Source organism: Notolepis coatsorum (genome assembly GCF_963971535.1).
Source record: "Notolepis coatsorum genome assembly, chromosome: 5".
NCBI lineage: Eukaryota > Metazoa > Chordata > Actinopteri > Aulopiformes > Paralepididae > Notolepis > Notolepis coatsorum.
In genome coordinates, this window is record NC_140169.1 from 96,706,441 (window position 1) to 96,731,380 (window position 24,940).

A 24,940-nucleotide genomic window follows, 5' to 3' on the forward strand; every position below is an offset into this window, starting at 1 on the left:
GAGAAAAAGTGTATAAAAAAAAAAGTGTGTGCATTCAGACAGAATGTTGTGATGCTGCGCTCCCGAGTTGGATAGATGGAGACGCAGCGTGGATAGAATAGGCAGCACGTTCTGAAATAGGTCTCCAGACTTGTCATTCATCCATGGTTTTGTAGTACAGGAGAGGAGAGGGAGGAGAAACAGCCCTGTGCCAAGGTTGTTCAATTGCTTCGTTCTCCGCTTGATATAATGAATCTAATGTCCAATTGAAATTAATTTTGTTTGCTCATAAAATGCTTAAAATGTTAAATATATTAAATCTGATCCGTTCACTAATGCTTCGCAAGTTGCAAACAGACTTTAAGAATATTTCTATTTTATCCTCAAATTCGGATGATAAATAAAACGTTGACGCTTGTAAGGGCATGATGACAAGCGGAGAACGGAGCAACTTGTTTCTCCCCTCCTTCCCTCGCCTTTACTACAGGTGTCCGAAACAAAACCACGGATAAATGACAAGTTTGTAACACAGCAGGGTCTTTACAATAGGCGGAAAATGTTAATATTTTTTCTTGTTTGCCCCAATAATGTTAATGTTGGGGAAACATACACACACCAACCTTCTTCAACGCAACTTTCTGCATCATTACAGCTGATCTGAGAAAAGAAAATACAATCCTCGTCCTCTACTTTAGTTAGCCTAATCAAAATGATCAATGGATTCACGTGAAAAATAAATAGTACGACTGTTGAACACATTATGCGAGGGGCAGCCCTGATTTGAATGGATTCGACTGATCAGCGATAACTTTTTTGACAGCACTATTTGACTTTGGAGGGCAAGGCGCTCGCCACTAACGCAGGAGATGCTGGGTTCGAGCCCAGCTCTCTGCGCTACTTCCGGCTTGGCTGGTCGTTCATACTAATACAATTGGCAGTATTAGGGGTGGGAAAGCCGGTGGGTGGGGATCGGACGATGTGGACAGCGACTCCTACAGGTCGGTTGGTGCGCCTGTACAGCAGAATCAGGAAGTATCGGGGGCAGCGTGAGCCTCCCACATGCTACTCCTCGCCACTGAGAGATCGCGCTGTACAGGTGAAAAGATGCGATGGCTGCCTCCTCGTGTACCGGAGGGGACACGTGATGCAAGGCTTTGTCCACATTGCAGCCGACCAGTGGGAGGCATGGTCTAGCAACGTTCGAGACAGGGGAGGGAAGAATTGGATAATACGAAATTGGGATGGGAGAAAAAATAAAAAAATGGGGAGAAAAAGTAGATAAAAAAAAAAGCCTAAAGGAAGGTTGTCTTAACTTCATTATGAGTTATGAATGTCAAATTGATGAATAAATATTTTTCATTGTGTGCTATGCCTTTCGAGACCTATTTCTGAACGTGCTGTGGCTATCCTATCAACACTGCTTGTAGTTTCAAAAACACGTTGATACCATAAGCTTCGGACGTTCTCAAACTTTGATTCTCCCGTTCCACATCCACGTACAAGAAAGCCACTGACCACAGCGTAATATTCACTGTTTATTGTCCAATTCGGGTGTTCAATACACTTTCGCGTTTCCTTATATTAAAGTTGTCCAGGGAGAGAGGGGTCTAAAAACTGTCTGGCTCCACTCTCTCATCACTCTGCCTGACTGCCGGTACAATTCGGGAACGACATCACAGCATTCTGTCAGGCTTTGCGTCTCCTGGTGGCAGATAACAGAACAGCACTTCATCAGGAAATTGCATTAAAATCTACTGCATGAGCACCGCCTATTGCCGACGGTAGAATGGTTGACAGATATTTATTTTTATTTCAAAAAGATTCTGTAGAACATTTAGGGGATACAATAACGATGGTTGACAGATCTGTGTGCTCCATTCGTATAGGGAAAGGAAAATGCTGATTTTTTTTGTTTAAAAATAAATAAATAAAAGAGTGTCTGTAATGAGCACTAATCCGCTTAAAGGTCCTTGACCTGGCATATCGCTCAGTGAAGGGAACGGCTCCCACCTACCTCCGCTCAATGGTCTCTAACTACACACCTTCAAGACCCCTCCACTCTACATCTTCTGGCCGCCTCAGACCCACTCCTATTCGAGCTCCGGGAGGGTCATCATCAAAGAGAAGCCGCCTATTCTTTGGCCTTGCTCCACAATGGTGGAACGAACTCCTCACCACAGTTAGGACAGCCGAAACCCGACCACAATCGTTTGGCCGTCAACTAAAGACAATCAATATCTGAAACCAGAAGGAAAAAAAAACACTAACCTTCTTACTGTCTTCTACTATCATGCACTCTTCCTAATATACTAATGTCTTTACAACTATGCACTCAACACTGCAGCAAACAAGTTTCAACACTTTGATGAACATTGTTACTCAGCTGAAAGTTGTACCATTCCTGTTGACTTCGTACAGAACTTGTAAGTCGCTTTGGATAAAAGCATCAGCTAAATGTAAATGTCACTCTCTGTGTCTCTCTCTCTCTCTCCCTCCTGTAGAGGTGTCTTCAGTTGGAGCCCTACAATGAGGTCTGTCAGTACATGAAGGGTCTGAGTCATGTGGCGATGGGTCAGTTCTACGAGGGCATCAAGGCCCAGACCAAAGTTATGCTGAACGACCCCCTGCTGGGCCAGAAGGCCAGCTCTGAATACCTCAAAGTCAAATACCTCAGAGGTGAGGACTCGAAACACACACACACACACACACACACACACACACACACACAACTTTGATATGTTGATGATATGTTACAATGTCTGTTTCTTATTTCATTGTAGCTGTCGGTAGAATGGTGTATTTTCAAAGCATGTTTCAATGAACAGATAGAGGGCGCAATATAACTATGACGAGGAGGCAACCATCTCTGTCTGGAAAATAAGCGAGGAGGGAAAAACGAGCGATGGCAACTTGCAAAATTATGCAGGCTAAGGCTGAGGTTACACCTAGGGTGTTTTTAGTTTCGTTTTCAAAATGAGTTTCGCTTTCCCGGTCGCTTACCCAATCCAATGTACAGTTTCTACGCCAAATGTATATACTTTTTTTTTCTCTGGACTCTTTTTGTATCACAAACAGTACTGTATTTGCAAATCTGGTATGTCATAAATGTATAGATGTAGCAGTACTGTCTATCTGTATGTCATGTATGTCATATATGTTACGATGAATTGAAAATGGGGGACCCTGATGTAAACAAGACGAAAGTCTTTCTCTGGTCTGCATCCCCTTAACAATTGTATGTATTGAGCTGTACTGTACTGTACCCATTCTGCTATCTGTTAATAAAGTTTTCAATCAATCAAAGCAGCCGAGTTTGACATTTGTTTTGCAACCTGAGCATTTTCGTTTTGCCTCCTGAGCACAGTGATGTAGTACAATGCCAAAGCAGTAGGTGGCAGTAGGTGGCGAACATGAAGGCAATTTTCAACCAATCAGAACTTAAATGTGCCAATACACTTCCTGCAAAAAAAATATACAAGCCGCCATCTTTAAATGCCTCCTTGAGCTATTTCGCCACTGTAGCACTTATTTTTCAGCAAAGAACGTGCAATAAACAAAACGGATACATTCACTGTGTGTTCTGCCTCTCATTTGTTGATGAAACAAAACTAACATCAACACAATTGAACACCAAAAGCGGAGTTTAGTCTCATCTGCGCCGATTTTGTTAGCTTACATGCTAATGTGAATGGAATATGCCAGTATAACAGTATAGCATTGTGGCTATCAGCTAACGTTAGCTCACGTTAGTTAGCCAGCCAGCACCAGGATGATATCAGTAGCTAGATAACATTAGAGACAACGCCTCATGTATTAAACAAAGGTGAATAGATGACTGGGCCATTTTGTTTAATGCTTGTTATGTTGAAAGAGGGGCTCTGAGCTAACAGGGTCTGGTAGCTAACGTTAGCTCACGTTAGCCAGCTGCTCATGCAATCATTAATGCTAGCAGAATGAATGGATGTAAACTTTATTTAACATATTGCAGAATGGGTACAATACAATACGGCTCAATACAAACTAGGGATGCACCGATATGAAAATTTGCCACCGATACCGATTGTTCAACTAACACAATCGGCCGATACCGATACCGATATTTGTGGCAACATTTTTTTTTATATATTTTTTTTTATATATAATTTTTTTTTTATATTTTTTTTTTAATGAAACTACTGTATATTTGTGTTACAAATTGTGCTGACCGATATGAACATAGGCCTCTTTACTTACTTAAAAAAAGGAAACATCAAGAAATAGCACTATCTCTCTCCCAGTATGTTCTACAGGGCTGCAGCTAGATACTAGTTCTCCCAGTATGGTCTACCGGCTGGGCTGCAGCTGGATACTATTGTCTCAACCAGAGCTCTCAAGCAGTCTCAACCAATGAAATTTTGATTGACAGTCGATTCTGCCAATTACGTCACACCGCTAGCACCCACCTCCTGCTGTGTCTATGTCTATATGAATTGAAAATGGGGGACCCTGATGGAAACAAGACAAACGTCTTTCTCAGGTCTGCATCCCCTTAACAATTGTATGTATTGAGCCGTACTGTATTGTACCCATTCTGCAATCTGTTAAATAAAGTTTTCATTCATTCATTCATTCATTCATTCATTCATTCATTCTGTTCTTACCACCAATCGGCGTTTATTAGTTTTTTACTTCCGGCAATGATCTGCTTGCGAGAGCACAACAAACTTACCGTAGCTAATACGTTAGCTGCCCGCCGACCAGCGCTCCACAGGATGACCAAACGAGACATAATGATTTTACTGCAACAAATGTTATAATAAAACAAAGCCTTTCTATACATTTGTCTGATTGAAAACTTTATTAACAGATTGCAGAATGGGTAGTTGGGTACGGAATGAGCAACGGAATGGAACTGAGCTATGAACGGAGTAATGTCTTGCTTACTTGCTATGTTCGGGTAAATAATATGCTGATGTTATTGAACGTGTAACACTAAGTATATAACGTTAATGCCACAAAACGAATGCCTTGTTAATCATAAGTAGTAACTTTGATGCAGTAGCTTGTGTGTGTGTGTGGGGGACTGGGGACGGCGGGCGTTGTGCAGGTAGGTCGCGAGTGAACTTTTTTTTGTCTTTTGACGCTACACAAATTGATAGTTATTTATCGGCTACTGCCATCGGCACATTCGAGCTTATAGGCCGATTGCAGTCAACAAGGCACTTATCGGCCGATACCGATACCCGACCGATACATCGGTGCACTCCTAATACAAACAATTGTTAAGGGAATGCAGACTGTAGCTTGGACTGGGGTCCTTATAACAATAACTTGACAACACATGGTAGCTGCAGCTATTTGGGACAGCTCTGTTGTCACCGGACGTTGGTGAGGGCACGCAGATGTCGGTATCTACTGCGCATGGGCGTTGAGCAACAATGGCTCCGCGCAGATTACACAACGCGTTGTCGGCGAGTTTTGGCGTTTTTCCAAAACGGAAACACAATTTAACGCTGTCAGTAGGGCAACGCGTTTTCCTGCCAAAGCGGTATTTCTATTTAACAGGGACAGCAAACGTATTCAAAACAGCAACAAAACTAAAACTAAAACAGTCTGTGTAACCATGGCCTAAGAGGAGCGTTGATTTTAAGCTGCGACCCACAATGGGCCGAAAAAATAACCCAAGTCAGTCTGCTGATTGTGGCTGCATGTGCTCCCGTCTGACACCCAACCATATCTATATGCTGCTTTTCATCAACGAGAACAAATAAATCGCGACTATGTGAGTCAGTCTGAGACAGGCTATTTATGTTCTATGTAGGCTATCTTGTTGCAAAATAATAATGATAATAATAATAGCCTCATAAAAAATACTCTTGTTGCTTCGTTTTATGCGCGTTATCTGTTATTTATTTAGGCCTATTGGACATAAGTAGATTTTTTTTTTTTTTTTTTTTTTTATACTTACATTTTTATTAACATTTATAGACAAACAGCACTTACAAAAAAAAAAAACTAACAACACAATAAAAAAAAAAAAAACAGTGCACATAAATGGTTACATGGGTATCATGGTTAGTTGTCTGGTTCCACTACAGTTGTTTTCCAGGTACTTAATACAAAAGCTGATTGTGTACCTCCCTTAAACAGGTATAAAAATATAATTCCTACTCAAAGATATTAAATACTGACTAAGGCATGCATGTGTGATATGGGTCCAGAGACCTTCCTTGAGCTTCTTTCTTCCCTTATCCTGCGTCCTTTTTTTTTTTCTTTTTTTTTTTATAAGATAAGATAAGATAAGATAAGATATTCCTTTATTGATCCCCTTGGGGAAATTCAGGCATCATAGCAGCATGGGGGGAGGGGGGAGGGGTACAGGTAGTAAAACAACACAGTATACAGGTAGTAAAAGACAACACAGGCAGTGTAAACAATTTGATCAATATGGTCAATATAATTTACTATCTGACTAGCTGAGGAATATTCACATTATTCACAGTGTCACATGAGGTGCAGTATGCAAGAGGTAGTGTTATAATAATTTACTATCTACTGAGTATACATTAATCAAAGTACCAGGGTAGTCTACTTTGTCCCCCTTGGGTTCCTATAAGTCCCAGGTCAATGTCTGGTAGCAGTCGCTATTGACTTTCACTTTGCCTTTTGATTCACCCATACACAAACCACATCATCCCTGAATCTTAATATAACACTGTTAAACAGACATAAATAATAAAGTATAAAAACATAAAACAATTGTAATACCCCAAAAAAATAGAAAATGCTAACTAAAGCATAGGTGTGTGACATGGGTTCAGAGACCCTCCTTGAACTTCTTTCCTCCTTTACCCTTCGCCCTCTTGTGTTGCATTTGGTTCTTCCTCTGTGATGTCGCTTTCGTTCCCTTTATAATCCTCCCACTTTCCCCATCTTTCCCCAAATTTCTCTTCCTGTAACCTCAGCATGTGTGTTATCCTCTCCATATCCTGTATTTCTTCCACTATTCCTACCCATTGTGCTATTGTCGGTGGGTCTTCCTTGTACCACAGTCTCGTTATTGCTTTTCTGGCCGCTATCAACATTATCTTTATTAGATATTTGTCCCCCCCTTGTATTCCCTTGTGTGTCAGGTCTCCTAAGTAAAGCACCAGTCCTGTTTGTGGTAACCCGTATCCTAATATTCTGATCATTGCCTCCCCTATCTCCTCCCAATACCCCTTCAGCTTCTGACATCCCCAGAATATGTGCGTGTGATTTGCCCCCTCCTTCCCACACATCCTCCAGCATGCTCTTTGTGTTGGTGCATATTTTCCCTTCAGCTCTGGGGTTATAAAGAATCTGATTATGTTTTTCCATCCAAATTCTTTCCATATCCTCGATCCTGTTGTTGAATGTTGCACCTCGCATATGTTCCCCCATTCCTTCCCTGTTATTCCCATCTCTAGTTCTCTCTCCCATTTCTCCCTTATATAATCGGTCGTGTGTCCCTTGCTGGTCATTATAGCCCGGTACAGTGCTGATATTACCCTTCCTTTCCCTCCTTCGTATGCCCTTACTATCATCCTAATTATTCCATTCTGTTCTTCTTCCTTGTCCCCTCTTATTTCTTTATTATAGTAATCTCTAATCTGTAGATATCTGAAGTGGTCCTTGTTTTCTAGTCCAAATTTCTCCTTTAATTTTTGTAGTGTTTGCATTTCCCCCTTCTCTATCATTTTGCATATCGCTGTTGCCCCCCCCCCCCCTCTCCCACCTTCTGAATCCATGGTCTAACCTCCCTGGTTTGAATCTCTTGTCATGTGCTACCCATCTCAGGACCCCTGACTGCTTCTCCAATTTGTGTGTTTTTACTACTCTGTTCCATATGGTCAAGGTGCATTTGGTGATTGGATCTAATAGTCCCTCTTTTTCTTTAAATAGTTCCCTATCTCCCACCAGAGCTTGTACCTTGTATCCCTCCCCTTCTTTTTCAATGTCTTTCCATCTTGCCTCATATCTGTCGTTACACCAGCACGTCACTGCTCTCAGTTGTGCTGCATAGTAATAATCTTGTAGGCTGGGTACTGCCATCCCTCCCTCTTCCTTTGGTAGTTGTAGTGTTTTATATCTGACCCGTGGTCTTCTCCCCGCCCATATGAATCTCGATATCAGTCTGTCCCACTCCCTGAATTGATTCTGTGGTATTTGTATCGGTAGTGACTGGAATAGGTACAGTAACCTTGATAGTATATTCATTTTAATGACCTCTATTCTTGAATTGAAGTCCAAGGGCATTACTGTCCATCTCTCTAAGTCTCTCTTGATGTTCTGATTTATCTGTGTATAGTTCGCCTCAAACAGTTTCTCCACCCCTCTCGCGATGTTCACCCCTAAGTATTTAATCTTGTCCATGTCCCATCTTATCCCGTACTGTTCTCTAATTTCCGTCGTTGGGGTATAGTTCCATGTTAAGGTCTGTGTCTTTGTCACGTTTAGTTTGTATCCTGAGTAGTGGCCATATTCCTTCAGTAGATCCATCAGTGCCGGGAAGCTCTTGCCTGGTTGCCTCATGTATACTATCACGTCGTCTGCAAATAGGCCTAGTTTATATTCCGTTCCCTTTATCCTTACTCCCTTAATGTCCTCGGTCTGTCTGATCAGTTGTGCCAGTGGTTCTATGAAAACGGCGAAGAGCGTAGGTGAGAGACAACCCTGTCTGGTAGCCCTCTCTAATCTGATTCTATCCGTCAAGCTGCCATTCACCTTAACCCTCGCTGTCGGTTCTTGATATAGCGCCTTGATCATCTTCATCGCCCTCCCGTTCAGTCCGAACCTCATCAATGTTTTATATAAAAATGTCCAGCTCACACTGTCGAATGCTTTTTCTGCATCTAGGCTAATCAGTACCACGCTACCCCCTTGTTTTTGTATCTCCTCTACTATGTGTAATGTCTTTCTCACGTTGTCCTGTGTCTGTCTCCCTTTAATAAATCCAGTTTGATCTTCATCTATAATGTCTGGCATAAACGTCTCAAATCTCTTTGATATTATCGATGTATACATCTTGTAATCCACGTTGAGTATGGACACAGGTCTGAAACTACTACATAATTCCCTATCCTTCCCTTCCTTCGGTATCGTGGTGATTATGGCTTCCTTCCACGAGGGGGGCATTTTTCCCTCTTCCATCGTGTGTCTGAACGCCGCCCCTAACATGGGTGCTAATTCAGTTCTAAATGTCTTGTAGAATTCCGATGGGAATCCGTCGCTCCCCGGAGACTTGTTGTTTTTAGCTCTACTAATTGCCTCTTCCAGTTCTTGTTCCGTAATTATTTTATTTAATTCTTCATTCTGTTCTTTCCCTATCGATGGTAACTCTAGCTTCTCCAGATATGCTTCTATTTCCTCTTCTCCCGCTGCTTTTGGCTGTGTGTATAATTTCTCATAGTATTCTCTAAATGTCCTCTCTATTTCAGCTGGGTCCCTCAATATTTCATTAGTCTTTGTATCCCTTATCGTGTGTATCATGTTCAACTTCTGTTGCCTCCTAATTCTCCTAGCCCAACAGTCTGGTCGCTTTTGGTCCCCCTTCATAGTACGTTTGTTTCATGAACCTCGCTTTCTTTTCTATTTCCGTCAATAATTCCCTATTTATCCTGGCCTTTACTTCTTTGATTTCTCAGAGCGTTTCCTGTTCTTTTGATATCTGGTGTCTCCCCTCTAGCTTCTTCAGCTTCCCTATCAGATTGTGATATGTCTCCGTTCTGGCCTTCTTCAGCATTGCTGTCTTCTCCATCAATTTCCCCCTTATCACCACCTTCAGTGTGTCCCATAGAATGTTCGGATCTACCGCCCCGTTGTCATTTTCTTCCTTATATCTGGCTATCTCCTCCTTGATCTGACTCACCACCCCCTTGTTATTTAATATTCCTACATTTAGTCTCCAGATCGTGTTCCTCTGTCTCCCTTCTAGATCTACTGTCAGATATATGGCACTGTGATCCGATATGTCCGCTACTCCTATTCTGCTCTCCCGTGCCCTGTAACTGTCCCCCGTCGTCATCAAAAAGTAATCTATTCTCGCATATGTCACGTGCGGGTGTGAGTAATGTGTGTATTCCCTGTCCATGGCGTGCATCCCCCTCCAAACATCTGTAATTCCCATTTCCGTCATCTGAATATTCCTATATCTACTGATGGGTGCTCGTCCTTTTCTAGTACTCGTGGTGTCTAGGTCGTGATTCAGTACTACGTTGAAATCTCCCGCGCATATCAATATCCCTTCTAGTTCCATCACTATCATATCAAAAATGGTCTCATATAAATCCCTCTCACTCTCTGGGGGTGCATAAACATTCACTAACGTAACCATTTGGCCCTCCATTTTCCCCTTCACCAGAACAAACCTTCCCTCCTTGTCTTTTACTTCCTTGATCAATTCAAATTTGACTGTTTTTGATTAACGTGATTACTCCTCTCCTCGGGTTCCGTTTAAAGGAACTATAGTATGCATTTTCATATCCAAATCTCTTCAGTTTCTCATGATCCTGTGCTACCAAATGTGTCTCCTGCAGAAAAATCACTTCCATCTCACTTTTTTTACATTTCAACATCACTTTGCTCCTCTTTATTGCCTTATTCATTCCATTAACGTTTAACGACATCATTTTTATACCTTTAACCATTGTCATCTTTCTTCTTCTTTCGTCTGTCAGTCCCCCCCATGTCACATTCATTCCCCCCTCCGGTTGGAGCCTCCGCTCTCTTCACCGAATACATATAATGATTAACATAAATAAAAAACATAAACTTTACATAAAGTGCTCCCAAGGCGTTCGGGGGGTCCCTGTGTCCCCCCCTGTCCCCTGCTGGTGGGTGAGGGGTAATTGCTCTCCTAGCGAGAGGCCCCCTCCTGACGGCTTGGGGGTTTGAAACCCTTACCCCCAATCGCTCGTCATATTTGTCCAGCTTTCTTACTGTTTTTTTTTTTGCTGTCGAGCTCCTGGTCAAAAGCGCTCTGTCCTTCCTTCTGACCAAAGACCCTCTTTTCCTAGGTCCCTCTCAATGTGTCTCATATGTTTCAATGCCCCTCCTTCCTCCCAAACCCGTGTGGTGTCTCCTGTGTACCCCTTTTTACTTTCTTTTCCTCCCCTCTATTTTCTATGTGATGTCCATTTATCCCCTTAATCCCTTCCAACTGTGTTACTCGCAGCGTGTGTCTATGTATTTGTTTCAGTATGTTCTGTGTCTCGTCTATCATACCTAGTTATATTTCCATTATGTGTCCATGTATACGTTATGTTCATTTCTATATCCTGCCTCTACCTGGGAATGTGTGTTTATACATATGTTATTTCAGTTTCTATATTTTGTCTCTATTTGGATAGTTTTTTCAATCTCTTGTGCGTGTACTCATCCGTTCGCCTCCTCCCGCCTCCTCTCCCCTCCTTCTCCGTCTCTGGCCTCCTCGTCCGTCTCCGCCCTCGGTCTGTCACGTTTCATCTCTGCCTTCTCCTCTCTCCTCCCTCCTCTCCCTGGTTTCGGTCTCCTACTCTGGTCCATCTGCGTGCCCCCTCCAATCTCTGCTGCAGGCTCCGCGTCTGGTCCTCCTGTCTCCTTCCTTCTCCGTCCTCCGCCATCTGCATCCCCCGTCGTCTCATCTCCTGCGCCGCCTCTCGTGCCGTCGCGTACGTCACCGTCCCTTCCTCCCAGTGAATCCTTAGCGAGGTCATGGGTGATTGGAATCTCATTCCGTTTTCTTTCAGAGTTCTCTTCAGTCCCGCGTAGGACCTGCGTGTTATTGCTACCGCTGTCGAGTAATCATGATCAAACGATAGTCTTTTCCCTTCGATTTCAATCTTCTTGGTCCACGCGGTTCTGAGTATCAATTCCTTAATCTCAAATCTCAGAAAGTTAATAATCACCGCTCTCGGAGGTCTGTCCGGTTTCGGTCTCGGAGCCAACGCCCTGTGGGCCCTCTGAATCTCCATTTTTTCCAGTCCCGTATCCTTCCATTGCTCCTTGATAAGCTTTTCTACATAATGGGTCACCGATTCCCCTTCGACTCCTTCTTTCAATCCCCATATTCTGATGTTATTTCTCCGTGACCTCCCCTCCATGTCCGACATCTTTGTCTCCATCTGTTCTTGTTTCTGAATCGCACATGTTAATACCTCGTGTATCTCTGTGTTCCATTCCTCCGCTTGTGCCGTCCTAGTCTGTAACTCGGTCACGTTTCTGTCCTATTCAGCCATCTTCTCCTCCACCCTTTTGAGTTCTGTATTCATTTCACCTCTGAAGTCCTCCTGTTCCTTCCTCAATTCCTCCCGTAGCTTCCCAATATCATTCCTTATCGTGTCCGTGTTCAGTTTTATCGCCGCTGTTATGTTCTCCAATATCCCGGCCTGCATGACCACGGCCCATCCTGGCATTCCCGTGTCTGCCTCAGCGGGACCTCCCCCTTCTTCCGCCTGTCTCTTCTCGGCTTCGCTTCGGGGACTCTGTTTCTTCAAATTCTCCTCTTCTCGTGTGTTCTCCATTTCTCTTTCCATCACAATCGTTGTCTCTTCCTTACTTCTCGTGTGCATTTTCATTTTTAATCACTTTTCGGGTATTTTTTTATCCGTTTTTTTCGCTCATTTGACCAGGAGCTCTATCGCACGTGTGTTACCCGTCTGCTCTCATACCGGAAGCGATTTTTCGTTTTTATTTATTAAGTTAACACTTTGATTGCCTAAGGCTAAATTCATTATACCATAGGTTGCCGGCTCTATTTGTCTATGGAGAAATTCCCCTTATTTGCAGGGCTATAACTTTTTAAATTCTATTGCTACATTGCCATTATTAGGGCCCATTCAAAGTCCTATATGTATTGTTCATTGTGTAGCAACGTTAAACTTTTTCATTCACATAAAGTATGGTCTAATGTATAAGTATGTTTTCATCTCTTTCTGCAGCTTTCTCCAGAACGTGATCTATAGCCCCAAATGCATTATATTGATGATGAAATACAGTTTGATGGCAATCGGGGCGATATAAAAAATTTCAATTGGACGTACTTCTAGAATGATCTACGTATGATCTGATGATGACCGGATGGGCGGGGGATCGTTTATAATTCCGTGGGCAGCGTTATATCATTCATCTAGTGTGGATCATATGTTCATCATAACAGTTTATATGGAACACGTTCAAAAATAACGCTGAATCTTACCGTATCTTCCTCGCGCCGTTGGACGATCAGCGTGGTGTAGACCGTTTTCGATTATGGGATGTTTATCCTGATGAACCATTTCCAGCTTGTATAATACTATATACGTCCAAATAACGTTGTTTATTGAGTTAGGGCGAGCGATTGATCATCCAGTGTGTTGAGATGGAGTCCGGCTACCGGACGCGAGTGCCCGGAGCTCATATGGATGAGCACTTCCTGTTTGGGGCGCCCCTCCCTCTTGGCCGATCTGCCGATCGGCCACCAGATGGCGCTCTCGAACCGTTAGACAGTTGGTGGGAGCCCACCAGCACATCTCAGGGCTCCGGAAAGAAAATATGATTTCGATCACAGATTTTTGAAATATTGATATCAAAGACGAGTTACGGCGTCCTCGGCACCTTTAGCATGGCTCTGAATGACGTGAAAAAGCGTTTTCCGGCAATCAAAGTGTTAATATAAAATCGTGTTTAGAAAATGTTTGAGTTTGTTAAATACATGCTTTTGATATTTTAAGTAGCCAGTGACGTTCTTTTTGTAGCCACATATGCAGCTCGCCTGCTTAGAATCGATATGATGTAATTTATTCCACAGGTTGGGAGTGCGGTAGACAAAGGCTCTGTGGCAGGCGGATTTCTTTTTAACCTTAGAAATCGATGGAAGCCCCGCATTTTGTGAGTGCAGAGCACAAGCAGGCGAGTATTGTGAGATGAGATCGGATAGATAGAGCGGTGCAAGCCCATTTAAAGGTCCCATGTTTTGCTATTCCTTTCACTATTTGGGCAATTTTACACAATTCCTGTGAGTCTATGGAACACATCTGTAATTTCTTTTTAATTTTTTTTTTAATGCATTGTTTTGTATTTCTAATCAAGTACTCTAAAGCAGCATTTTTCCACTTCAAGATTTCAAGCTGTTTTGGGCTGGGCTCCACCCATACTCGCAAAGCGCTTTGAGTGACAGTCACCCACAGTCTGCACTGGCAGACAGAGAGAGACATAGGGAGATGGAGAGGGAGACTAATAAATTTCACCACAGGGGGGGGCATAATCCCACGGGACAATGCATTGGTAACTTGTTTCAAATGACAATATATACTCCTGTGGATATTATTGCGTGGATCGGAATACGCGTGGGAGTGTGCGTGTGCACTATGATACTTTGCAGTGGGTTGATGTGGCGCGGGTGCCGACGGGGGGGGGAGCGGAGGGTGGGCGGGAGAGGGAGGGAGGGAAGGAGATGGAGAGGGAGGGATGCGGAGCGTTTTGCGCGCGCTCCCGACTGCGCGTGTGTGGGGTGCTCCGTGTCCCTCTCTGTCTCTCTCTCTCTCGCTCGCTCGTCACAGTCTGTGTCCCGACTGCGTGTGTGTGTTTCCCCGCTCGCACGGTCGGGAGTGTGTGTAAAGTGCTCCGTCCCCCTCGCGTGTATCACTTCCGCAACGGATTTAGTCTGATTTCGGTTTCCGGGTTCGCCTGATTGGCCGCGGCGGCCACGTGACACGCTGTGGCACGCCCCCGCGGCAGCGGCAGACTTCACTGCCGCTTTCCCACTCCAACGCCAGAGCAATATTGTCGCGCCATCTAATAATATTGTCGCGTTGTGGAAAGCAGGATGAGAGAGCGTAGATTTCAGTGTGTATCATTTAATCATTTATCATTTAACAGCTGTTTAATGCTCACTTTTCCCACTTCAATGACAGGGCTGCTGTTTAATAATATTGTCGCGTTGTGGAAAGCAGGATGAGAGAGCGTAGATTTCAGTGTGTCATTTATCATTTAACATTTGAAAGGCATACATTGTTGTCATACAGAAGTACAGAATACTTTTATCCAAAATGCTTCTTACTGTTACTGTTAGAGACTGTGCTAGACAAGATAAGTATGAAATAAAATAGTATAGCACGCAAAATAGATGTAAAAATAGAGGTCACGCTGTTCAGTATAGACATATGTACAATGTTCGATGCAGAATAGAAGTAACTGAGTTACCATACAATATACAATATACTATGCAATGTACTAATATACAATACGGCTCACTTTTCCCACTGCAATGACAGAGCTGCTGTTTAATAATATTGTCGCGTTGTGGAAAGCAGGATGAGAGAGCGTAGATTTTATGCTATACTATTTTATTTCATACTTATCTTGTCTAGCACAGTCTCTAACAGTAACAGTAAGAAGCATTTTGGATAAAAGTATTCTGTACTTCTGTACAATGTATGCCAATGATAAATGATTAAATGATACACACTGAAATCTACGCTCTCTCATCCTGCTTTCCACAACGCGACAATATTACTAGATGGCGCGACAATGCTGCTCTGGCGTTGAAGTGGGAAAGCGGCAGTGAAGTCGAAACCGAAATCCGACTAAATCCGTTGCGGAAGTGATACACGTGTCCCCCTCTCTCTCCCTCTCCCTGTCCCGACTGTGTGTGTGTTTCCCCGCGCGTGCAGTCGGGAGTGTGTGTAAAGTGCTCCGTGTCTCCCTCTCTCCCTCTCTATCTCTCCCTCTCCCTCTCTCTCGCTCGCTCGTCACAGTCTGTGTCCCGACTGCATGTGTGTGTTTCCCCGCGTAGTCGGGAGTGTGTGGGGTGATCAGTGTCCCTCTCTTCCTCTCTCTCGCTCGCTCATTCTCTGCTCTCTCTCTGTCTGCGCCCGCGCCGCGTCAACCCGTTTGAGGAAGTGTCGGTATTTCCACTCGCTCTGTTGTTGAGCGAATGGTTGAGTGTGCACTACAACCATAGAGGGGGCGTTAGTTATGCAGATCAGCTCCTTGCTACGTAGAATAGCGAGTCAAATCAGAATGGCTTAGTTCACTGGGGGAGGATCTTGTCTGAACTGAATTGGAGCAATCCGCCAAGATGAGAATTAGAGACACAGACCCCATTGATACAAACCCCCATTGCTAGAAAACATTGCTAAACACTGGAAAAGGGGACCTTTAACATTTTGTAAGTGAGGAGTAGCACTTTAAAGTCAGATCTGGCTTGAATAGGAAGCCAGTGTAGGGAGGACAATACTGGTGTGATATGATCACATTTTCTTTGTTTTAGAAAGATGAAATATGTTTTTTTTTTTTTTTTTTTTAATCTTTTTTCCCCCTCCATTTTCCTCAGATTTTCTCCCATCCCAATGTTAGTCGTATGCCAATTCCCAATCCCCTTCCTGGTCGCTGCGCACTTACCCCCCACAGTCGGATCATCTGGGAGAGTGGAGGCTATCACGTGCTTCCTCCGACACACGTCCAGCCAATCAACCGCTTCTTTTCACCTGGCAGCGCGGATCCTCCCTGAGAGGGCGTAGCGTGTGGAAGGATCACACTATCCCACTCAGGTCCTATCCGCGCTTAGCAGGCGCCCCGACCGAACTGTAGGAGTCGCTGTTTACAACGACCCGGACCCACCCCGCCAGCTTCTCCCACCCTCTAATACAGCCAATTGTATTAGTGTGAACGGCCAGCCAAGCTGGTGACAACCCCGGAGCTGTGAGCTGGATTCGAACAGGCGAATCCAGCTCACAGCTCCGGGGTTGGTGACGAACGCAATCTCCGCTACGTCACCTAACCGCCCTGATGAAATATGTTTTAATATGTCTAGGCCTCTACATTTCTATATGTTTCATATGCTGTGCAATGTTGTGAGAATGCAATATGTTGCTGCTGTGGAAATTCACCTTTTGATTGAGGAAACAAATACATTTGTTATTGTTTGGTAAATGTGGTATTTTTTGTTACAATTACTCGATTCATTTATTATTAACGTTATCAATAATGGAGTGCAACAATCAATTGCAACCCTACTTCTATCATATGAAATCCCATTTTAGGGGTTAGGGGTTCCATTTTCTGTATACTAACACTTTAAAAAAACGTTTTTTTGTTTTTTATTTTTTTTAATTAATTTAGATTATAATCTTATTCTAACATTTTCAAATCGATGCAGTTGAATCGTCACATTAGAATCGATGCATTTCGATTAATCGATGCATCGTTACACCCCTAGTCTCAGGTAATCTGAATGTTAGGGCTAGCAGTGTCTCAGGTAATCTGAAGGTTAGGGTCAGCAGTGTCTCAGGAGGTAGAGCGATAATCTGAAGGTTAGGGTTAGCAGTGTCTCAGGATTTAGAGCAGTCATCTGGTAATCTGAAGGTTAGAGTCAGCAGTGTCTCAGGATTTAGAGCGGCCATCTGGTAATCTGAGGGTTAGGGTTAGCAGTGTCTCAGGAGTAGGGATGGGTACCGAATTCGGTACTTTTGAGGTACCGAACTGAAACACGTCGGTACTACCGAGTATCGATTCAAGTGAGATACCGAAAAAAGAATTTTTTATTTTTATTTTTTTTCTCACCTTTTTTATTTTCATGTCAACGTTCACACGCACAATATATGCTTACCTAGGATTTGACTTGATTTAACAACAAAGCAGTTGGAGCAATGGCAAGCCAAAAACTGTCTAAATTGTAGTTATTTGAAGTTTGGATTTTTTTTTTACGACTGAGGTAGGTAAATAACATTTCTTGAGACTAAAGTACCGAAAAAAGGTACCATTGGGTACCGGTATCGATTCACAGGTACCAGTACCGGTACCGTATCGGTTCAATGTGAAAGGTACCCATCCCTACTAAGGAGGTAGAGCGGCCGTCTGGTAATCTGAAGGTTAGGGTTAGCACTGCAGTGTCTCAGGAGGTAGAGCGGTCGTCTGGTAATCTGAAGGTTCCCTGTTCCTCCTAACTGGGTGAATGTGAGGCAAGTTGTAAAGAGCATGAATGCAGTCCATTTACCATAACCTCATTTCCCTCCCGTATCCCAGAGTACTCTCGTTACCTCCACTCCCACCTGGACATCTCTGTAGCAGAATACAATGTGGACCAGGACCTGCCAGGGAACTTCAAGAACCACTGGGCCAAGAACCTTCCTTTCCTCATAGAAGACTATGAAGAACAGCCAGGCCTACAGCCTCATATCAAGTAAGTTAACTAACTAACTATCTATGATAGATGGTGGATGTAAACGGTACCCTATCCCCCCCCCCCTCCCAGTGAGCTGTGGTGTTCCAGAAGGAAGCATACTAGGACCGCTACTGTTCCTAATTTATGCAAATGACATGTCGTCAGCTTGTGACTGCAACTTGTTCCTGTTTGCGGACGACTCAGCCCTGCTGGTCTCTGACAAGAACAAGTTACAGGTTGAAAAAACCCTCAGCTCGGAACTAGGCAAAATCTGCATATGGCTCGCTGATAACAAACTATCATTACACATGGGCAAAACAGAGTCCATTCTCTTCGGTTCAAATAACAAACTCAGCAAGACCGACGGCTTCTCGGTTACAGTGGGTGACAATATTGTCACAAGGAAAGATGAAATTACCTACCTGGGTTCCATCCTAGAGGCTAATCTTTCCTGTGACAAAATGGCATCCAATGTAATAAAAAAAAGTCAACCAACGAACTCGATTCTTGTACCGGATCTCCTCTCTGGTAAACAAGAATACCCTGAAGACTCTGGCAGGAGCACTCAATCAAGGATACTACGACTATGCTTGCACCTCATGGTACCAAAGCACCTCAAAGGCGCTAAAAACTAAATTACAAACATCTCAAAACAAACTGGTCAGACTACTGCTTGACCTTACTCCTAGAACCCACCTCACCCCTGCCCACTTTGACAACCTAGGATGGCTTAGAGTAGACGACAGAGTACAGCAACTTGCAATGGGCCTGGTCTACAAGATACACTACACAACCAAGGTACCCATGTACATGTCAAAATACTTCCCAAAGGTCAGTGAATACCACGATCACAACACCAGAGGGAGCTCCACAAATCATGTTAAACCCAGATTCGGCTCAAACAAGGGACTAAACACGTTTCGCAATTATGCCACATCAATGTGGAACGCCCTACCCAAAGCTGTAAAGGAATGTGAATCACTACCCACTTCCCACTTTCAAAACCACTCTCAAAGAGCACCTACGGGAGACTGCAATTCGAAACTGGCCCCCGTAAATGTCCTAACCCAACCCCCTCCAATGTACAGTAAATGACCAAGTATGGTTTTGTCAATATTCCAATGTACAGTTTTGCTTGTACTGCTTGAGCTGTACTGTACTGTACCCATTCTGCAATCTGTTAATAAAGTTTTCAATCAATCAATCATGAAGAACAACCTGGCCTACAGCTTCATATCAAGTAGGTTTAACCCTCTGAAGCAGAGTGTCGTGCCCTAGACATGTTTTGCAAGAAAATGTAATATCTTTGGAACCTTTTATGATAAAGACTCTTGTCGGCTGACTTGCAGTGCACGGAACTAAGGCCTAGAATCTTGAAATATCTAGATCTGAAATGTTCTCTTTCCTAATGCAGGCTGCATCTAATCCTCTGCGTATATAGATCTGCCACTTAGCCTATAGCCAATGGAAATGCTATAAAAGGTAATGTGGGCTGAGAGGACCAATGGAAAATTCCTACAATTTCTCTATACTCCACTCTATACGCCCATCCCGATCCCCTGCACCAACACACTAGAGCCATTCGATGACTCATCACATCTAGCTGACCTGTGTTAGCGTGTATCTAGTTTACCTGTGTTAGCGTTAGGGATGCCCCGATCACGTTTTTTGCCACCGATCGTCGTGAGCCATATCGGCCGATACCGATCCGATACCGATCCGTTTTTGATTAAAAGAAATTAAAATGTATTTTATATATTTTTCTTTTTCTTTTTTTATAAAATATATATATTATATAATTAGACTTGTACTTGTATTATCTGCGAGACATCGCCACCACGCAACACAAGCTCCACTGTCTGTGTGTACTCTAGTAGCCTCCAGCTACGGCCAGGATTCTCCGGAGCTGCACCTGGACCCTATTGGTATAACGTTACTTAACTGTGCTCAACAAGCCCTCAGCTCGAATACGCATCGAATCAGTGTTATAAGACATTGATATCAGGAGCTAGGGCTGGGCGATATGACGATATTATATAAATATCGGGTACAGTTCATTAACGATACACTTTTTTAACGTATTGTGGATATCGTGATGTTTTGCCCAAGAGGATTGTGTCGCGTCAATCTGGTCCACACCCGTTCAAACTTTTGAACAACGCCGCCCCCACACACACTACTGCATCAAAGTTACTAATTATTATTAACAAAGGCATTCGTTTTGTGGCATTAACGTTATATAGTTACACGTTCAATAACATTAGCGTATTTACCCAAACATAGCAACGTCCGATGACGACAGATAGCAAGCGTTACTGTTCATATCTCAGCCCGTGCGGAGTTGTGCATGCCCATTCTGCGGTCTGTTAATAAAGTTTTCAATCAGACAGATGTATGGAAAGGCTTTTATTATAACATTCGTTGCAATAAAATCATTATGGCTTGTTTAGTCATGCTGCGGTGCGCTGGTAATCACTCGGGGATTGGGAGCTGTTGTTGTCGTTGAGCTGAGCTCAGCTCTCGTCAAAATCAATTGCGGAAGTAAAAAACGCATAGAGCTTGCCGATTGGTGCTAAGAACAGCAGGGCGGGTTCAATCGGTGTGACGTAATTGGCAGACTCGACTGTCAATCAAAATTATTCTCGAATGAATGAAAACGTTATTAACGATTGCAGAATGGGTACAATACAGTACAGCTCAATACAACAACAGTGGACTGGGGGATGAAGACCAGAAAAAGACTTTCGGCTTTTTTACATAAGGGTCCTCCATTTTCAATTCATCAAAACATTTAGAGACATACAAATATACAGTAGTTTCATAAAAATGCTAAAATGCTATTTATTGATTGATTGATTGATTTAAAACTTTATTAACATATTGCAGAATGGGTACAGTACAGCTCAATACATACAATTGTTAAGGGGATGCAGACCAGAGAAAGTCTTTCGTCTTGTTTACATCAGGGTCTCCCATTTTCAATTAATCATATTTCATATCTAAATCATATAATATCTCATTGCTAAATATATGCAATATATAATCTAATAATCCAATAATCTAAATCTAATATATAATATAAAAATGCTAAATGCATGGGTATTTTATTTAGTCTTTAATGTTAGCTTGCAAACTCAAATACTGTCTTGGTAAGCCTCATAATGAATTGTTTGGGGAAAAAAAGAAAAACATCGTGATGTGTATCGTGTATCGCCGAAAGGTCAGAAAATATCGTGATATCATATTTAGGCCATATCGCCCAGCCCTATCAGGAGCTATCTGTAGCTACTGCTAGCTGGATATATAACGTTAATACAACGCCTCAGTGAATTATTTAGTTCAATGGGACATTTCGTTTTGAACAGTGAACTAACGTGAGCTAACAGCTAACAGCTAACAGGTATCATATACATCTTTACTATACTTGCTGGAGCGTTTGTTGATATCAGGAGCTAGCTGGCCGGCTAGATACCGTTCGGTTAGACAATGCCTCATCATGTATTAAACTAAAAGTGAATAGTTGACTGGGTCATTTTGTAACGGTAGCTAAGCTAACGTTAGCTCAGGGAGACGGCGACGCCGTCCTCCCGTGTCCCGTCTCACTAGACTAGACCCGTGTTTACATGCGTGCGGGAGGGAGGAGCAGACCCCGCACCATCCGGTGTCTGAGACAGAACTCAGCGAATGAGATCGGCTTTGACGATCGGCGAAAATAAAGCATTATCACCGATCACCGATCGCATATTTATACTGATTATCGGCCGATAACGATCGGTGGCCGATCGATCGGGGCATCCATAGTTAGCGTGTATCTAGCTAACCTGTGTTAGCGTGTATCTAGCTAACCTCTTGTCTTGTCCTGGTGTGTTTCAGGGATGTTTTACCACAGAACTTTGACAGCTACAGCAGTGAGGTGCAGAAGCTGATCTGTACAGCCGACCACCTGGGGGCGCTGATGCAGTACAACACCCCCGGCTTCCTGCCCAACAAGAGAATACACAGAGGTACCGCACTAGATCTTAGAGGGAAAAATATATATATACAAACTTTATATATATACAAGTTTTATATAACTACCAGATACTAGCCTAATATAATAATAATAATAATAATAATAATAATAATAATAATAATAATAATAATAATAATAATAATATATTAACAGTAGGGGCGGCTGGGTGGCGCAACGGAGATTGCGCTCATCACCAATGCAAGAGACTCCGGTCTCGAATCCGGGTGTCAGCATTGCCTCCGGCTTGGGCCGGCCGTCATACTGGCTCATTGGCAGAGTCAGCGGTTGGAAGTCGATGAGTGGTAATTTGAACGTTGTGGACAGCGACTCCTACAGGTCGGTTGGGGGACGCCTGCACAGCAGAGACAGGAAGTGGCGGGGGTAGTGTGAGCCTCCCATACGTTACACCTCGCCAATGAGAGTCCGCGCTAGCAGGTGAAAAGATGTGACAGGCTGCCTCCTCGTGTACCGGAGGGGACACGTGATGCAAGGCTTTTATCCTCCCTACAACCGACCAGTGGGGGGCATAGTCGAGCAACGTTCAAGACAGGGGAGGGGAGAATTGGAAACACGAAATTGGGATGGGAGAAAAAATAGAAAATAAGGAGAAAAAGTGGATACATTTTTTTTTTTATAATATATTAACAGTAATATCAGTATTCATGTCAAGTGGAAGATGATGATGATCATTTTGACAGTTATGGGTCTAGCCATGCTGGAGGTGATGAAGGCCATAATGATAATATTGATGATGATGATGATGTTCTGTACTGACAGCTATGGGTCTAGCCACACTGGAGGTTATGAAGGTCATAATGATAATATTGATGATGATGATGTTCTGTACTGACAGCTATGGGTCTAGCCACACTGGAGGTGATGATGGCCATAATAATAATAATATGATGATGATTCTGTCCTGACGGCTATGGGTCTAGCCACACTGGAGGTGATGATGGCCATAATAATAATAATATGATGATGATTCTGTCCTGACAGCTATGGGTCTAGCCACACTGGAGGTGATGATGGCCATAATAATAATAATAATAATAATAATAATAATAATAATAATAATAATAATAATAATAATAATAATAATAATAATAATAATAATAATAATAATAATAATAATAATAATATGATGATGATTCTGTCCTGACAGCTATGGGTCTAGCCACACTGGAGGTGATGATGGCCATAATAATATGATGATGATTCTGTCCTGACAGCTATGGGTCTAGCCACACTGGAGGTGATGCAGGCCATGCATCGGACATGGAGCAACTCCAAGGTTCGAATCAATGGCAAAACCAGACAGATGCAGTGGAGAGACATGTTTGATATCGCTGTCAAATGGAGGAGGTGAGGGTTCACTAATGTCACTCTTCCACTGACCAGTAGGCACGTCACAGTGCAGGTCGGCTTGCTGTACGTCGTTGTGTTGTTTTTCTAGTACACAACACAGGTAGGTAGGAGGAGCTGAGACAATAGAGGAGCCTCTTTGGGAGGAGATACTCTGCTTGATGGAGTACATTTCACATTTCACTAGAGACACAACAACATGACACAGTGGAGGACGTTTATTTTTTTGTAGCTAGTAAAATGCAAAAAAGAGTGTAAGCGATTTGAGTCGGAGAGGAAGAGTGAACGTCTGTTTGCGTCTTTTGATTGATAATTTTGATGTCACTCGATCACAGCTCAAATATGAATAAGATCCACCAATTGCATATCCTATTTCTTGCCTAAAGCATATTTAAGTGAAGCGTTTAGGTGGTTGGATTCTCTCGTTCCCCTCACGCTGTGCTCCTCCCCTGGAGATGGACTGACTGTGGTGACGTCACCAATAAAATACAACACTTCATCTTTATACAATCTTGTTGTAACTAATAGATTCGCAGACAAAAGTAATAATCTTTGTGAATAGATCACTAGATTCTTCACAACTTCTTAATACAAGTTTTACTAATCTTTTCCACAATATGAGGTTGGCTGTAAAGTGTTGCCACAGACCATAAACATGTGACAAGTTGCATGATAGTACCTACCCCAGAGCAGTGCTTAAATCAGCACATACAGTATAGCATGATAGTACCTACCCCAGAGCAGTGCCTAAATCAGCACATACAGTATAGCATGATGGTACCTACCCCAGAGCAGTGCCTAAATCAGCACATACAGTATAGCATGATAGTACCTACCCCAGAGCAGTGCCTAAATCACCACATACAGTATAGCATGATAGTACCTACCCCAGAGCAGTGCCTAAATCAGCACATACAGCATAGCATGATAGTACCTACCCCAGAGCAGTGCCTTAAATTAACACGGGTAGGCACTGTTCCACACGGGTCGGTTGGCAGTGGAAACGGCAAAACAAAGCGGGAGCATGCATTCCAGCGTGAGACAACATGGTAGTGATAAGGTGTCGAGAGAGCGAGAGAGAGCGAGACTTTTCTCTTCACAATGGAAGATCAGGAGAGAATGCTCTCAAGTTACAACATTGTCTGAATCAAAGACTTTCTTGTCCTCATTGTGTGTGTGTGTGTCTAGGATTGCAGATCCTGACCAGCCGGTCCTGTGGTTAGATCAGATGCCTGCCAGGAGTCTGAGTCGAGGTTTTAACAACCACATCAACCTCATCAGGTGACCAGCTGCCTTTCTGCCCTTTCCCAGAGGGAAGAGGAGCCATAGAGGCGGGAGGGAGAAGGAGGGAGAAGGAGCCTTTAGAGCAGTGGTTCTCAAACTACGGGTTGCGACCCAAAGTGGGGTCGTGGGTAGGTGACAGTGTCGTGCATTCGGGGGAGAGGGGGGGGATCCCTTTTTTT

General features: G+C 43.2%; 1 protein-coding gene across 1 annotated transcript in view; it reads left to right on the plus strand.

The window, feature by feature from the left end:
* ttc13 (tetratricopeptide repeat domain 13) overlaps window positions 1-24,940 on the plus strand; it is a 93,368-nt gene that overhangs the window by 50,106 nt on the left and 18,322 nt on the right. The window contains exons 11-15 of the mRNA XM_084313740.1: window positions 2,481-2,655; window positions 17,962-18,118; window positions 21,974-22,104; window positions 23,345-23,477; window positions 24,666-24,758. Coding sequence (XP_084169866.1) covers window positions 2,481-2,655; window positions 17,962-18,118; window positions 21,974-22,104; window positions 23,345-23,477; window positions 24,666-24,758 — 689 coding nt within the window. The remainder of the gene's footprint in view (window positions 1-2,480; window positions 2,656-17,961; window positions 18,119-21,973; window positions 22,105-23,344; window positions 23,478-24,665; window positions 24,759-24,940) is intronic.